Source organism: Nymphaea colorata, chromosome 6 (genome assembly GCF_008831285.2).
Source record: "Nymphaea colorata isolate Beijing-Zhang1983 chromosome 6, ASM883128v2, whole genome shotgun sequence".
Taxonomy (NCBI): Eukaryota; Viridiplantae; Streptophyta; class Magnoliopsida; order Nymphaeales; family Nymphaeaceae; genus Nymphaea; species Nymphaea colorata.
In genome coordinates, this window is record NC_045143.1 from 6767739 (window position 1) to 6784888 (window position 17150).

At 38.8% G+C, this 17150-nt stretch overlaps 1 protein-coding gene across 1 annotated transcript; it reads right to left on the reverse strand.

The window, feature by feature from the left end:
- Window positions 1-5457: 5457 nt before the first annotated feature.
- Window positions 5458-12896, reverse strand: LOC116256862 (proline-rich receptor-like protein kinase PERK9). The gene is made up of 8 exons (XM_031633389.2): window positions 12617-12896; window positions 9167-9661; window positions 8602-8745; window positions 7119-7525; window positions 6762-6888; window positions 6471-6530; window positions 6189-6384; window positions 5458-6070 (listed from the first exon to the last, which is right to left on the reverse strand). The coding sequence occupies exons 1-8, from the start codon at window positions 12777-12779 to the stop codon at window positions 5665-5667; spliced, it is 1998 nt and encodes a 665-aa protein (XP_031489249.2). The 5' UTR covers window positions 12780-12896; the 3' UTR covers window positions 5458-5664.
- Window positions 12897-17150: the final 4254 nt, after the last annotated feature.

Genomic DNA, 17150 nt, shown 5'->3' on the forward strand with positions numbered 1-17150 from the left:
ATATAGAAGGTGGCATGCACTGAAACCAATTATATGGGCAAAATATATGTCATAGCAAAAGTGAATTATGAGTAATGCGTACTCTGAAAAGTATTCATGCCCCTGTCTAGAAGAGGAAATTAAGGACAATACTTGCTCGATGCTATTAATGGATTTATGTGAAATATTAATACATAATCAGGTAGTCTTCTTGCACAGTCCCAGTTTGAAGAACTAGTCAAGCAATACAAGAAATGTGGGCCAAGCATTGGCCTTAACTGGCCAGCTGGAGGAGCCATGGAGGCACTTAATTTCCATGTCACAACATTAACATGTTCCCACCTTTTAACATGGGAACATTTTGGAAATTTTTGAAGCTGAAAACTTCTCAGGTTTCACTTCTGCACTTGCATGGGACAAGTCTTCCACTTACTATTACGTGTTTTTTAGGCTATTTTTAATTCATATGACATTTTTTCTTATTAACGGCGATATGAGTGGGGGTTATTGACCGGCATTAGAGGAAAGCGGATTTCACGTGTCCTTATTCACATTAATTTGCATTTCACCTGCCAAGATTATCATAGCCCAACTCTTGAAGAAGGAAGTAAATAAGACGGGCAGTACACAACTTGTTTGTATGAATGAAAATGAATGGAAAAGAAAGAAAAATTAATGGTGGAGGTGGGGGTGTTCTGATAAAGGAAAAACGAGAAAGAAAATGAAAGGATCATGGGAAGAAAAAGGGGATGGGAAGAGAAACGAAAGGAGTTTTACCTTTTTTTTTTTTTTTTTTTTTTTTTTTTTTATGAGCTGAGGGTAATCCCATGAACCGAGTGAAGGTCAAAGTCTTCCCCACATTTATTTGGGTTTAAGGTTGCTTTTGGTGTCTCTAGGTGATGTTTGCACTATATTTCAACTTGTATATCTATTCTCTCCCTCTTCTCTTTTGATGCCATGGTAGTTTTAAATGGAGTAACTACCAGTTTCTATCTTGTACATTACATCAACCCCCTTAAGAATAGTCTGACTTTATATAAAGCTAAATCAAATATGAGAAATAGAAAAGAGAGTGGAATAGAGAGAGAAACACAAATAGAGAAGGATAAATAAAGACAAAAAAGAAAAAAGAAAAATAGAGTTAGAGAAAGGAAAAATGGGAGAAATAAAGTAAGCGAAATAGAGAGGGAGGTAGAAGAAAAAGTGTGATGGACAAAGAGAGAGAAAAACAGAAATAAAGAAGAGAAATCTAAGTGCCTTGTGTGATGAGGTATCTAAGTGCACTTTGCCTTAGTCAGCGTTTGGGTTTGTTTAGTTACTAGTTAGCTTTTTATATTCTCCGTCCCCTCCCCCCTCTCATGTCTCTTATTTTATTTTTTTATTTTTTATTTAGTCGCCTCTTGCTTTCTTTAGTTTTTTGCTAACATTTGGTGTTCTTTGTAACTACGCGTCACTCACTTTTGTCAAATGAATTTTCATTTTGTCGACTTTTTCTCTCTCTCTCTTTCAGTTGCTTGTGTTGGTTACATGGTCCAATCAGACATTCACCTTGCATTTAGCATTGGATGTGGATCGCCTTCAGCCATTGTTTAATCTCCCGCCCTCTTACCTCCTCTCCTACTACTTTCCTTTTGTTGTTTTCTTTTCTTTGCTTTCTTTCCCTTTGGGCATCATCTTCTGCCGTGTTTGAACTTTTGAATGGAGGAGCAAATGGTTTTTTTTTGTCAGAAATCAAAATTTATGCCAACATTTATCGGGATATCAGATGATTTCGAATAATTAAAAATTAAAAACCTATCGCCACTCCTCACAAGAGTATTAGCAACAGTTTATGTTGTACCAATGGTTCAGATGCTTCTATAGTAGTGCAAAGGATGGTTGGCAAACTCTGACTCGGGAACCGGGATTGTCTTTTTACTGGGTTACAAGTTAGGACCTAAGCGACCTACACCAAGATTCGGATGAGTCGGTCAAGAATCGGCTGACTCGGCCGAGTCAGGTACAATATGAGTTTTGGCGATGTTTCTGCTTTAAAGCCGCAAATGTTTCCTGTTTCTGTGGGATCAGTCTATTATTGACACAACATGTGTGGATGGGACTTCCCAGTAATGCAAATTTTTTTTTTTTCGTTCCACCTTGAACTTCAAGGTACGAGATATATCATGGGTCCTATAGAGATTCTGGATTGCAGGGAGGAGGGAGGACCTGCAGTTGTGGGGATGCTGCTCTTCACCACCTGGCGTGCAATATGGATTACTAGCAACGATATCATATACTTGGGAATGCAACCCTTGATGTTCACAATCTCTGCTTTGGCATTTACTTTTGATGTGTCCATTTTTCACCATGGAGGATAATCGGCGGCTTTGTTTTCATGTTTCAATCGTGGTATTTTGATTCCTGATTTTGAGCTAAACCAGGATGATGGTTCTTTTTTATGGCCCATATTTTGCTCCAACTTGCTGCTGGGTTTTGCAATGTTGAAGAATTAACTCTCTCTCTCCCGTCTCTGTCTGTGCGTGGCTCTGAAAGGCAAGTTTTATAAATGGTGGCCATCTTCTGAAGGGGGAATTATGTGGATTGGGTGTAGTTTTCTCTTGTGCATCTCGTGCCTTTTCTGGTTTGGTTGGTTCAAAGTTCAAACAACGGATGGCGTCCTTCGGCAAGCCACATACGACGCAAGAGCAGAGGAACATTTTTGTAACTTTTTACAAGCAAATGTTCTTTCTTATCTTTTTTCTTTTGCCGATTTTCATTTTTGTTTTTACAAACGGGTATCTTCATCATTAATCATACTGACGCAAGTATTGCGCATAAAGCCAAATTCGTTGTTTCCCACCTTCCTCCTTCCCTGACGCAAGACGGATTAAGAAATTAACATAATTTAGCTACTATAACTGTCGGTTATTGACAAAATATAGAGGAAATTCCTGCTGTATTCTGGCACATTCTTGTGGCTACTGTTGCAGTAAACCAGTTTATCTAAAGTTGCAGTTTTGTGACTTGAAATATGTTCCTCATAGAGAATCTTCACCTCAAATTTGTGCTCTACCACTGTTAGTAGAAGTTAACTCTCAGTGGAAGCTGCTTAATTGGCATAGGCCGTGGCCCCATCCTAACTAAGTAAAAAAAAAAATTACATTAAAAATTTTGAAAACTTTTAAATTTTTAATATATCTTTTGTATTTTGATTTAGTTTGGCCCTACTCGAATAAATTAGTTGGAACGTTGGCCTGGTCGAACGACCGTTTGGCTCCGCCCCTGCATACCTGATTCCAAACAATTTCATAATTCTAAGTTTGTGGAAACAATTACAGACCCTGAATTCCTGTAGCTAGATTCAAATGTGTAACCTATATGAAACGTTTTTCTGCTCAAAATTCATGCAATTTATTTGCCTACACCAATGTTCAAGGGCATATCTACAAACTGTCTTCTTTAGCTAGTGGCTAGTTATAAATCATTTTTGTTGCCACAAATAGATGCCACCTGTTTTATATCCAATGCTCAGCCACACTCGGCATTTCCGAATGCACCACACAAGTAACTTGTACATGAGCTTCCAAATTTTACCTTAGGCTTTAAACCCGAGTTTCTGTTTCATCCACCATAATAGACCCTGTTTTCAACCATTGAAGCAAGGAAACTTAGTAACAAATTTTGACAGAATCAGATTCCAAAATGGAAGGTCCAACCTTACGACTGAAAAGCAGGTGAATCTCGTCTCTCCCTCAGCTTCATTTCCGAGAACACACCTTGAAACCATTTGGAATCCTAGGTTTTTAAGTCTTGCATCTGATAGGGTCTTTCCTCCACAATACAGAATTCATGTAACCCCATGGATAACCATTGAACACCCAAAATTCTGTTCCTCCACTTTTAAATAACTCCTTTGCACCTTATTCACTCCCAAATAGAACTTCTTGACAATGGCATGAAAGGAAAATTATTCCATATGATACTGTTCTCTTGATCATTCGTGAAGACTAGTGTTATAGACTATAGTCGAATACAAAGCAGAAAATTTAAAGCTAAGGGGTCAGCATTGGTAAGTATCTGGTTGACAAGCAGTTGTCCATTTGCCTCACCACAAAAGAAGCAGGTCAGCAGGAACAGGGGAAGCTAATACTGGAGAATGAGTCTTATGGTCACACCAAATCTGATTCCTTTTCCATCTTTCATCTACCAAGATGTCAAGTCCCTTATACATTTCCTAGATGCAAAAGCGCAAAGCAGCCAGCAGAACAATACCCGAAATAGATGGAAGACGAGAGACTTGGGCTATTTTAAACATTTCTCTCTTACATAGTGAGACCATAGCTTGTGCAAAACAATCTAGAGGTCAAAAAACCGAGGCTAGCCCTGTTCACGCACTTGAGACTTCTCGAGCCAACACCAAGCTCGCCCTTAGGAAGACATAATTTAGTCAACTTGATCAAATGCATCATCTTTGCTTCTCTTCCGCCTCCCATAAGAAGCATTACTTCCTCACTTTCTAGAAAAGGGGAATAATATTGATACATAATTCTACATTCCATCCAACCAACCAAACATGTGGAGTCCTCATAGGCTTCAAACTTCTTACATTTCTTATCCACCAGCTTGCTTTGTTCTTATTCTGGCGCTCTTCAATCCATGCTTGAGATGGAAAATGTGAAAAGTAGGTCTAAGGCTCTCGACCAGAAGTAGTCAACATTTTTCATTCTTGGATAGACTTAGTCACTGCTAAGGTCTTTGCATGTTTGATTCATATTCTAGTAAACTCATCTGCATGGATGTGATCTTCATAAGCTAACATTATGTTCCATATGAAATTATATTCTTAAGTGCACAATTAAGATCTAATAAAGTTTAATAGTCAACAATCATATTTTCTTTAACTTATAAAACTCATTCAGCATATCCAAAAAGTAGGATATTTATGGTGCTCATAAATTTAGACCTGAACAATTTTACATGACTAGATTTTTGAAAATATGTAAAAGTATGTTGAAGGACTAACCGGCAAACATTGTGAATTCAAGTAAAAATTACATTGAAGAACATGAGTTGCTCAGCTTATTATGAGATGTTCATAATCTTAGGCATGGATACGCACACCCACCCACACACACACACACACACACACACAGTCGCACACACATAGATGCATGAAATCTTGGCTTTTTACAGTAGAAAGAACTCAAAATGAGTCTAGGATTCGTTTTACTCAATGCTCAACTAGCATGTGCAGAGCCCCTGATTCTTCCTCCTTTTTGGCCCATATGCATCGTTGGATTTGCATGGACTTAATTTGGTAGGGGAGCTTTTGGATCCGTTTGGTTAAGTTAGTCAATGACACCACCGCTTCATCTATCTCATCCCGAATAAGACGGTCAATTCCTCAAGCTGCCATCAACTTGAAACGAAAGATTCAGTCATTCAACAGGAACGGTAGGCCCTTTGAATCGTCAAACAAAAGTCTACTGGAATCCCAAATTGATATTAACAAATTACACCCGCATTTTTTCATGAAAATCAATAAAGGAACACACAAGATTGTTTGAAGAGCATAGTTTTGCCAACCAGTGATTTAACATACATGAGATGGCCTTCTTCAATGAGGTAGAAACCTCGGCAGTTTGAAATATGATGAAACTAAGATGCAGAATGGGGAATTGATGGCAGCAGAGAAAGAAGCATGAACTATCTCGCCACCGGATTATGTGGGATTTCAACAAAAGAAGATTCGCTGGTCGTCATTTCAGATACGGAAGCCATGTCCACCCAAGAAGTTTCCATCCTTAAGGCTGCCTTCAGCGTGCTTACAATTTCGGGCATATCTGGTCTTCCAGCTGGATCTTGTATGGCAGTCTTTGCAATCGCTGCTACTTCCCAGACAGATTGGGTGTTACACCGGCCCTTCAATAATGGATCAAGTAGACTCTCTATATCCCCTCTCATGAGAATAGGCATGACCCATCTAGTGAGATTGCATTTTTCTTTCGTTTCAGTGATCACAATGGCAGGCTTCCCTGTTATGAGTTCGAAAAGGACTACTCCGAAACTGTACACATCACTCTTTTTAGTGAGAGTCTGTGTATAGAGATACCTGCCCATAGACAAAAGTTGGTTCAAAGACTAACTTCATCCGGTCAATGATATATTTGTGAAGGTACAATTTCAAGGATAAATATAATGAAAAACAATAACTAAAGGAAATGACATACTCAGGATCAATGTATCCCATTGTGCCAGCAACTTTGGTTTGATAAGCTGTATGCTCTGTTCCATCTACAGCTCCAGCTTTGGACAACCCAAAATCTGCTAATTTGGCTTGCAGATTTTCATCCAATAGAATATTTGCGGGTTTGATATCTCTGTGAATGATTGCTGGACTGCATCCTGTATGCAGATATTCTAAACCTGCAGTTCACCAGTGGGTTTACCTTATTAAGTTATAGTAACAGTAATCAAGGCCGGGAAAGGCTGACGGAGCGCTATAAACGGACCTGTTGCAGCGTCGAGTGCTATCTGCAGTCGCTTTCTCCATGTCAACTCTTTCTTCCTATCTGTTTGTACAAAGCGACAACATTCACTTAAAATTATGAAGTTGGATATACAATTCCTTTCAAATGTAAATCATAAAATTGACGACGATTTCCAAAATATGCATAAGCATTAAGCCACATTAACGCATTGCGCCGATACAATTGAATGCCTTTCAAGGAAAGAATTGAAAATGGCATTTTAACTAATTTGGTCAGACCACTTACTGTCTTTTGACTGCCTGGAATACATACCTTTTAATACCTGAGAGAGACTTCCACTCGCCATGTACTCGGACACGAGTATTATTTCATCTTGTTCTTCGCATAAGCCAACTAACGAAACCAAGTTCTTATGATGGATTCTCATCAAAATCTTTATCTGCAATAGGCCAGGGGAGGGAAATTACATAACATGTAAATTATAAAATTACTTATCTGCTCTTGGCAACTAAATCTCCCCTTTTCTGGCATGAAGAGAGTTCCATTCTTCTACTTAATTGTGCAAAGGTAATGGTCCAAACCAATTAACATACAATGATACAAGTATGCACTGTGATTGTAAAAAGCAAGTAACGAATTTTATGTGCACACAAAGTTGCAGTTAAGTACCTCTGCGAGGAGGTTGCCAATAAGTGAGCCCGATTCTTTCAGTTTCTTGACAGCAACCTTAAGACCTTCTGGTAGCTGGCCATAATAGACGGTGGAAGACCCTCCTTCGCCGATGACCTGACTGAAGTTTCTGGTAATGCTCAGGATCTCGTTGTAGGTAAAGTAACGTGTAGCCGTAGCCACCAGTGCCATTCTGTCGGTTGGTCTAGGACTTGACCCTTCACTAGCTGCATGGCGTCCTGATTCTTTAGCTGCAGAAGTTGTTCTTTCCACGGCGGTTCCGTTGCCTGTTTTTGCCGGCACTTCTACAACTTCCATTGAGTAAGCCATCGCCATTCCTTTAACAGGGAGAAAGGCATGACCGTCCTTTGGGCTTCTCATTGGTGTTTCTTGCTCGACGTGTCCACCTTCATCGAGCATGAGAGACAGATAGTGAATCCAACTGGTCGTTGACCATGGCCATTTACATCATGTCATTGTCAGTTTTTTGGTTATATTTAAAAATAACTTAATATGTTCTACAATTTTGGTTAAACTGCAGTGGCCTGTTTCGTGAAGAAACTGTGTCCTTGCTTGCATATAGATCTTGATTGGAGTCAAACTCAAAAGCCAGGCTGTATGTTTAACCCCTTCAACAAGGGAAGCTTCAATGTAATTCGGTGAAGCTATGGAAGAACAGTTTTACTTTTGTTTATGGGCGTTTATGGGCGAGTGAGGGGTTAACAATCATTTAAAAGGAAAAGAGGTTTGAAAACCCCTTCATTTCCTCTTACTCCTGTTGGTCATGAACTGTATGAAACCTAGATGTATACATGTCAACTAGGGTGTAGCAATGCCATTGTTTATAGTTTAGAGAATAGCACTGGGAAAATCTAATCAGTGACATGCCTTCTATGCGACCATCTACTGACATGCTATGCTAAGTTTTGTTGTGTTCACTGTTTTCTCTTACTTTCGAACCTCGTGACCTACCACCGGTTGTTTTCCTCAAATGAATGTGCAACAAAAATGTTTTCCCAATCATGGATCATGAGATTTTCTAGAGGCCAATATTAAAAATATCGGGAGTTGAAGACCCTGGATCAATTCGACGCATGGTGTTTTTTTTCTTATGGTACTGGCCTGCGGCTGCTTATTGACTATCAATAGAAAAAGAAAAAATAAAAGGCTTAGGCTGTGTTTTATTGCCTAAAAAGCTTTTTCAAGAAGATGGCTTAATTTTGGAATTCTTTTTCAAGAACTGCGGACGATCTCAGATATTTGATGTGAACAATCAAGAAAAACCATAATTATCTGCACAATTAGCACGACCTTAATGAAAAAAAGAAAAAGGAAAGCACACCAAAGAAAGTCCAAGGCTAGAGGAGAACAATATGGCAATGCAGAGAAGATGCATATGGCTTCTTAACCACAGAGGCCCCTGATGATGAAGAATCTCGTTGAAATAATTAATTAAATAGTAAAAACCCGCTTAATTAATTACCTGGTTGTTCAACGTCTCCTTTTGTTGGCTTCTTCTTGTACTTCCACACGACGGCAACTGCGATTAATCCAATCACAGCGATGGCACCCACGACGGACCCTACTATGATGCGGACCGGCGTTCCTCCGCCGTCCCCTTTGTCCCCTTCAAATGGGACAGGAAAAGATTGTCAGATACATAAAGAGATATTACAATCTGGTTGTAGCAACTAAGCTACAATTGCTGATGGTCGAGAAGAAGACTGTACAAGCTGGTTGTTCTGCAGCTAGGCTCGAGTCTTCTAAGCTTGGCCTGAACGAAGTCCAGGTTGGTCGAGGCAGACCTCCAAGCACTATAGAAAACCTCTATTTATAAAAGAAAAAAAAATTGTTTTAGAAAAGGAAAAAATAGAGTTTGAAAATATTATCTTCGACCGCTGAAATTGTTGAAATGGTGAAATAGGCTGCACCGGCACATATAGGCCTATAAAATAATTTAATTCGGACGTTCGGATCATGTACAGGTGGTAGTGGCGGGGGAGGAGGCGGATCATGTACAGTTAGTGGTGGCGTGGGAGGAGACCAACCATTTGGCGGGGGAGGAGACCATACATCTGGTGGCGACGATGCATCTGGTGGTGGGGGAGGAGACGATACATCTGGAGGCGTCGATGCATCTGGTGGCGGGGGAGGAGGCGATACATCTGGTGGCGGGGGAGGAGACGATACATCTGGTGGCGACGGTACATCTGGTGGCGACGATACATCTGGTGGCCGGGGAGGAGACCAAAGATATGGTGCCGAAGAAGGCGCTTCCAACTCCCGTCTATTTTGAGGTTGAAATGGGAATGCCTGTGGAACAGGCGGAGAAGATACCGCCTGGAGGTAAAGTTGAGCAGGTGGTAATGCAACTGAACCTGCCAATAACAACAAACCGGCTGTGGTAGAAGATGGTTCATTTGGCGCCGAAGAAGGCCCATGCAACTCTCTTCGTTTTTGAGGTTGAATTGGGAATGCTGGTGGAGCAGGCGGAGAAGATACCGCCTGGAGGTAACGTTGAGCAGGTGGTATTGCAATTGAACCTGCCAATAATGACAAACCGCCTGTTTGCATCAAATGGACTAATTGCACCAAAATAATGGCAAAGAACCAAATGACCAAAATACTGATCACGAGTCATTTAGATTATGGCAGCTACGACGAAGTCAAGATAATCCTTGTGGTTTAGGTTAGGGGCCAAGTGGTCCGAAAAACTCTAGCCCTGAACGTCCTTTTTCCCGGTCGATGCTTATGGAAAATTACTTGCCATGCGGTTTTATTGATGTCTACCAAAAATGGGTATGCACAATGAGTCGTGAAACAACTCAGACCTGACTTGAAGGCCAAAATGTGGGCATTAGATATGATATAGATTCAAAGCCCAATAATTTATGAGAGAAAAAACGATAAAAGTCTAGTTGTCCAAAATAATTCTTAATAATAAACTTGACAAAGCTTACTTAATAAAAACTTAATCACCAAACCAACAAAGTACACAAAAGATGATGTAAATGCACCAAGTACACTTAAATAATATACTTGCATTATTGGTCAGGATGAAACTTGCAAAAGTAAAATACAAGAATTCACCTCAATGAGTTCATATAGTGAGCTATCACCCAAGTACTCAATGTCCTTGCACTTGAGCACGCTCTTGACATTCTTACACTCCAACTCACGAAGTAAGCACACAAACTCACCGAACTCTTGCTCAAGATACTCATAACTCTCTCGTTGCTAGACACAAAGGGCAGCACTTCTATTTATAGGGATTCAAAAGCTTGGTGGTGAAGGTTCCACCACATTCTAATTTTATTTTTTATTTTAGTCTTTTTAAGCACCGACATACAAAGAAAGGCTCAAAGCCTCTTGAGTTTTCATGACCCTTTCAAGAGAGTTAGTAATGACTCTTTACACTGAGCTTGACTCTAGCTTAACTCGATTATTAGCTTGAGCTGAAACTCTAGTTATAAACTACATGAGCTCGACTTGGCTCATGTCTTCCCAGTTTGTTGATCCTTTTGGGTATGTCGGTAATTTTTGAGGAATTGTAATATATTTTTCAGTTTCTTTGGTTTCTCGACTTGAACTCACCCTTGTAAGCTTGCTCCAGCTTAACTCGTTTATTAGCTTGAGCTGAAACTCTAGTTATAAATTACATGAGCTCAACTTGGCTCATGCCTTCCCAGTTTGTCGATCCTTTTGGGTATATCTTCAATTTTTGAAGAATTGTAACATATTTTTTAGTTTCTTTGGTTTTTTTAAAAGAAAAAAAGAAAAGAAAAGAGTAAAGCTGCACTAGCATAAATGAGTTGAGCTCGAGACTGAACTCTATTTACGAGCTCAAGCCAAGCAATATGTGCCTCAATTCCTAACCAAAAACATGTTCAAACTGACCATATCTTTCTAAGATAGGTCCCGCCAATGTTCCTGCTTTGCTTTTCATTTTTTATGGACACTTGACACTTTTTCCCCGACTTTCGTATTTTTCTTCTGTCCTTTTATGTGCGTTTACTACTATCAAAACGGTTGCATTATTATCAGGGGACAGAACCAAAGAAATTTATTTTAGAGGGAAATTGTTTTTTTTTTTTCATAGGAAATCAAAGATACCCAATAAACATTTTTTTTAATTTACAACGTTAAATTTAAATAGCAGTTTTGAACCTAGGACGATTTTATATTTTGAATTCAATTTAAAACCCCATTTTTTGAAAAAAAAAAATCAATGTGACAACTATTCAGAATCACTCCTAATCAAGGTCGCCCATCTAAAGTAGGTAGGTGGTTGAAAGTAAAATAAGGAAAAAAAATGTAAACTAATACTGAATAGGGAAAATACCTACTATATTTTTCCTCTTGTTTTATCTTAATCTTCCCTCATGTTGGATCAAACAACCTTGATTAAATGGTTGGGTATATATAAATAAATAAATAAATAAATATATATATATATATATATATATATATATATATATATATATATATATGTGTGTGTGTGTGAGAGAGAGAGAGAGAGAGAGTGTGGAAGAGATAGGCTTTAATTTTCAAATCTACCACTATATAGGGAGACAGTGATAATTAATAAAAAAATGCATGTGCGGGTGACTCGCTTTTAATTGGAAATCGCTTCCCTCAAACTTAACGCCCTAATTGATAATTGATTCCACAAACTCGTTGGCAGTTGCGAAAATGAATACCGCAAAGTTTTAAGGACCAACAAATTTGTAAGTAGCCTTTTAATGTGTGTGTGTGTGTGTGGAAGAGATAAACTTTAATATTCAAATCTTGCACCATATGCGGAGACAGTGATAATTAATAAAGAAATGCATGTGGGAATGACTCGCTGTTAATTGGAAATCGCTTCCCCCAATCTCAACCCCTAATTGATTCCACAAACTCTTCGGCAGTTGTGAAAATGAATCCGGCAAAGTTTTAAGGACCAACAAATTTGTAAGTAGCCTTTTAATGCAGTTAAAAGTAATTTGGGTTAGCTAGGTATTTAGTTACTGTACACTCTCATAACATTATCATTGACATGCAAAGAGGAGAAGAACGTAAGGCCATCTTATTTGTAAGAGGCTTTCTCTACTAAAGACACGATGATACATAACAATCTTTTGGGTATGCCAACATTTTTCTTTGACTAACTTTCTAACACTGAGAAGAAACATAATATAAATAATTTAGATATAATGAAGAAAGGCAACTATCTGATACAGTTAATCAAATATGCATCGATATCATTGGCTCTAATTATAGAAGCCAGTCACTAATGAACATGAAAACAATTTATTGAAGTAGTCAGATCTTATCCAACCAACTTAAGTTGGCCGTAGCTCTGATCTCATCAATGGAAGGTTAATTTTTCATTAACAGTTGCATAAACTTGATTGTAACACTAACTTCGCGTCTGAGCTGGAGAGCATTTCTCGTGAGGGATGGGAAGAAAATCAACTAAATGCACCCTACATTTCAGCTCTAGGACTGGATCTCACCAAATTGGCCATCAACCACAGACGTGAAGAGAGCCGCAACGATCAAGAACGAGAAGAGGTTCTGCTTGCCATGGAAAACCATTGCGCTCCTTCTTCCTTGATAGGTCATTAGAATCTTCTTGAGGTCGCAAGCATAGAGATGAGGAGAGGAAAGAGAAGCCATGATCCGTTAGATGAGAAAAATGGCGCCGGTCGGTTTATATGCTTCACACTGAACTGAAGTGTAAGTGAGCAGTGGGGCTTCGTCCAGCGGGGGCTCGGGCTTCGCCCAGCGAGGACTTTGAAAAGTATTCGGGGCCCGATCTACAAGGCCTACATCTACATTATTACAGAATGGAAGGGCACAGACGTTGCATATGCCCCATGCATTAACTTCAGCAATGACTATTCGGGCCCCATCTACAAGGCCTACATTTGCATAAATACCGAATGAAAGGGCACATGAGATGTTGCATAGGCCCCACTCATTAACTTCGAATTGTCCCCTTCCATTTGACTTGGTCGCTTGAGCTTAATGGTCTACCTACTCGCAAAAACTTGACTTGTTTTTCTACTAGAAGCCCAAGCTTCCAGGTCCGTGGCTCCAAACTCTTGGCCGGTTGGTTATATTCTCGAACCAAATCCGAAGCTGGTTATTTACGCTGTTTTCTTTTTTTTTTTTTATGTAATTTCATGATTAACACAAAAAGGGGTTTCTTGTAGGAATTAATAGGAAAACAGCAAAAAAAATATTCGATAAAGATAATACTTGTCAATATATATATATATATCGTTGTGACCGAATAGACCCTTTTAAACAGTAAAAAAAAACGTGTTTGTTTCTCTTGTAGCGTTATATCATTATTTCATAAGAACATCAATCAGAACAAAAAATGTTTATGCCTTTGTCCTTCTTATACTATTATCTCATTATCTCATAATATATTTCTAATATATCTCTTTAAACAGTAACAAAATGTTTTCTTTTTTATCCCTCTTATAGTGTTATCTCAATATCTCATAAATATTTTATTGTCTTCTAAACATTATTGCATAAAAAATTTACCATCTCATCAGCCATTTGTCTCGAACATTAACTCGATAGCCCATTCAAGGACAGGGTTGGTCGAAGATGAATCGACTGGTGCAATCAATAGACACTAATACCCCTCATTTGATGGCGGGAACGATCATGTAGCTTGTACTTAAATATATTTTTCTTCAAAAATACCGTTCGGTACATCAAAATGGCTTTATTGAAAGGACGAGGTGGACGGTGAGAGAAAAGGAAAAGGAAATTTATTGGTCGAGGCTTCTTCATAACACTTCAAACATTCACAGCAAAGTGAGTTATTGCGTGCAGCAGCGGTTACTGTCTTTCTGAGAGCAGTTCTACTAGTGGGAGTTCTCTTTTGTAGGTTGTGCTTATCGTCTATTTTTTGCTTATTGCAGATCAACAATGTCTACTTCAATTGATAATGACTCTTGTTTGATGTCAAATGGGGTGAAGTCCAACTATACATTGGACCAAACTTGAAGAAATTAAAAATGATAGAATAATAGGTGAATCCGATGTTTTCACATAACAGAAAGAGGATGATGTTGTTGTTGCAGCAGAACATATGTCACACAAGATGGAGCAGGTAGTCGAGGAGGAGAAGGAATGCGTAAAGAAAAAGAAGAGGTCCACATGGTGGAAACAAATGGAGATGTCATAGAGACGAAGGCAGAGGCTGTGAAGTCGGACAATGCAGGGGATGATGAACTTGAAGAGGAGGAGGTGGCTGAAATGAGGGTACATGCCAGGGAGACGAGGAGAAAAGGGGTTTGAGGAGGAAGAAGTTGTGAAAACAAAGGAAGATACCGTAGAGATGAAGAGATAGGCCATGACGTCAAACAACACCGGGAAGAGGAACTTGAGGAGGAGGAGGTGGCAGAAAGGAGTGTACAGGCCGGGGAGACCTACAATGTAGGGGAAAAGGGGCTTGAGCAGGAGGAGATGGCAGAAATGAGGGGACAGACAGCCTAGATGGAGAAAGGAGGGGAGATTGGATTTCAGCTGGAGTTGTTGGCCCAAGGGGACGACTCTCGGAGGCATAGGATGCAGGGGCAGAGGGATTAGTGTTGGATGTGCATACTGTACATGCACTAAAAATTAGAGGTTTTAGGCGGAGGAAACCTGATTTGGATATAGGGACAGCGAAATCATTGTGAACTCGCTGTCCTTTCCTTATGTTGTCATTCCCACCATTTCTGCTTGAAGGCCAAGCTTTTTTCAGCACCAGCTAACTATCTCCTTCCTTCCTTCAATGGGAACTTCACTCTCTTATTTTTCTTCTTCCATACGGTGTGAAGGTTAAGTACGTATATGCTAAGATCATGCAATACAAAAGATATTCAAGTAAATATGCATATAGACCTTTTTTGGACAAAAGTCATTTGTAAACTTTACATATAAGTATATGGACTACCCTATAAGAGCATTCAATTAGATATAAACATATACATTTTCATTCACTAAGGTCAATATTGAAACTTCACTCGGTCTCAACCAAATTTGCACACCAGCCACATAACGCAAGCAGGAATCTTTGAGGCACTCACATACATGCAGGGGCGGATGTTGGGGGGCTCACCTGGGCCATGGCTTGGGTGAGTGTAGAAAAAAAAATTATATTGAAGAAATCAAATTTTTTTAATTTGGCCCGACCCATTGCTCTTTTTTCTCCGACCTGTCGCTCCTCTTGGCCCGATCCGCGGATCGTTTGGCCCGACCTTGAAAAAAATTCTGGCATCGCCCCTGGATACATGTGTCCATGCTGGGTGGAGTCGCCCATTATTTTGGTGATCTTTAAAAAAAAAATGTTGTTTGGATTTTTAAAGCTTTTGGCTACCATTTTTTTTCTTTATGGGGGGCTCTTTTTTTTATCGATAAGAAATATTCCTAGTTATTACACAATTTATTGTGCACTGGCCGGTCCATATTTGGGCCCGATCGTTGTTCAATGAGGTGGATTGCTGGATGTGCCTTTCGACCCAGCTTGGCCCATCACATGGGTAGGACACCAGCTATTCCATATCACCCACTAGTTGGTTAAGGTGCACCAATCTTTATATGTCTTCAACAACTTGTTGTAGTCAGTGTTTGGACGTGCCATTCATGTAAGTAGTGAGAACTGAAGGCGAAAATGACTCAGTTAGAATATATACACCCTCCAAGCAATGACCGAGCAGCCAAGCCTTGTAGGCGGGGTCACTAATACGAAAATAAAAAAAAGCTTAAACTAAATAGAAGAAATTACAAATTAACGCTCAAATAACGGTGGAATGAAAAACAGTCACAGCAAATGTTCTCAAGATCAACATCAAAACCGTGTTCTTCTCTTTTTTTTTGTCCAATTCTCAAAGGAACCGATCCTTATTAAAAACATTTAAAAAAATCATAAAAATGTCACTGAAAAATTAAAAAATTAAAAAGAATGACAGGCTGCAACCGCAAGTTCAACCATCACCTTACAAGATTCAAGGGATTTTACATGATCTTAAAGGATGAAAAAGAGAGCATAATCCTTCAACTTCTTCCAAGCCGGGAGGGGGGAATGGCGCCGGACACAGAGAATGCTGATGCAAACGAGCAGGACCAGTTAGTTTGTGGCGGGTAATTCCAGTTCAACCAAGCAATATGCCCTGTGAGGGGGGGTTTATTTTTATTTTTAGTTTTTTACATTGTTTTTATGTAAGAGAACGAATTTGTCATTTAATGATTATTTTAGTACTTTCTAATAAGAAAAGTTTTTTTCAGAATTATGAAGAAAACTAGCATCAGTTCTTTGATGTGATTGAAAACATGGGTGGTGGTCTGTTATTTGCTCATTATTTTGGCAGTCTTTTGTAATTTTTTAAACCAAATATGATTTAAAATAAGTTTTATATATTTTAAAAATAAGGTCTTAAGGTTTATTAATTTTGTTTTGAAACGTGAGAGTGTGTGTATATATATATATATATATATATATATATATATATATATATATATATTAGAGTATGCGTGCGTGAATGGTTAGTCTAGCTATGTCACTCAATTCACTAGGGCAGTTTGATTCATTGTGATATATAGTTGGGAGAAAGATGAAAATAAAAGAGTGTGAACTAATATAAGATAAATATGCCTCATCAGCTTTTCTCCTTGTATATCTATCAATCACTAATTTGGAAAAAGTTGAGGGCTGAAATAATTTTTTTATCTACCTAACATTTAAGTGTCTAGCACCTATTGTTATATAAACAAATATGTTGTGCCAAGAGTTCAAAATGCCTTTTAGAAGGAAAAATCAAATGAATTTCGTTGATGAAAATAGTGGCCTTGATGAGAAGGGGTTCCCTCTTCGATATAGTGGCAACGAATTCCAACCCGTAATCCAAGCACTAAAACATATAAATGCAGCGGTTTGCAGTTTGGGAATACTAGCATTATGTTATTATCTCATATATTTAACCTAAACATTAGTTAGATTATTTGATGAATCTGCCCTACTTTTTTAGTAGATGAGTAAAA

What these genes read in the sequence shown, in the direction of transcription:
- LOC116256862 (XM_031633389.2), bottom strand. Translation starts at nt 12,779, where the DNA reads ATGGCTTCTCTTTCCTCTCCTCATCTCTATGCTTGCGACCTCAAGAAG. An exon ending in AGGAGACGTTGAACAACCAG is followed by an intron (nt 7,526 to 8,601) that starts GTAATTAATTAA and finishes TGCTCGATGAAG; the next exon opens with GTGGACACGTCGAGCAAGAA. An exon ending in AGCACTCGACGCTGCAACAG is followed by an intron (nt 6,385 to 6,470) that starts GTCCGTTTATAG and finishes GGTGAACTGCAG; the next exon opens with GTTTAGAATATCTGCATACA.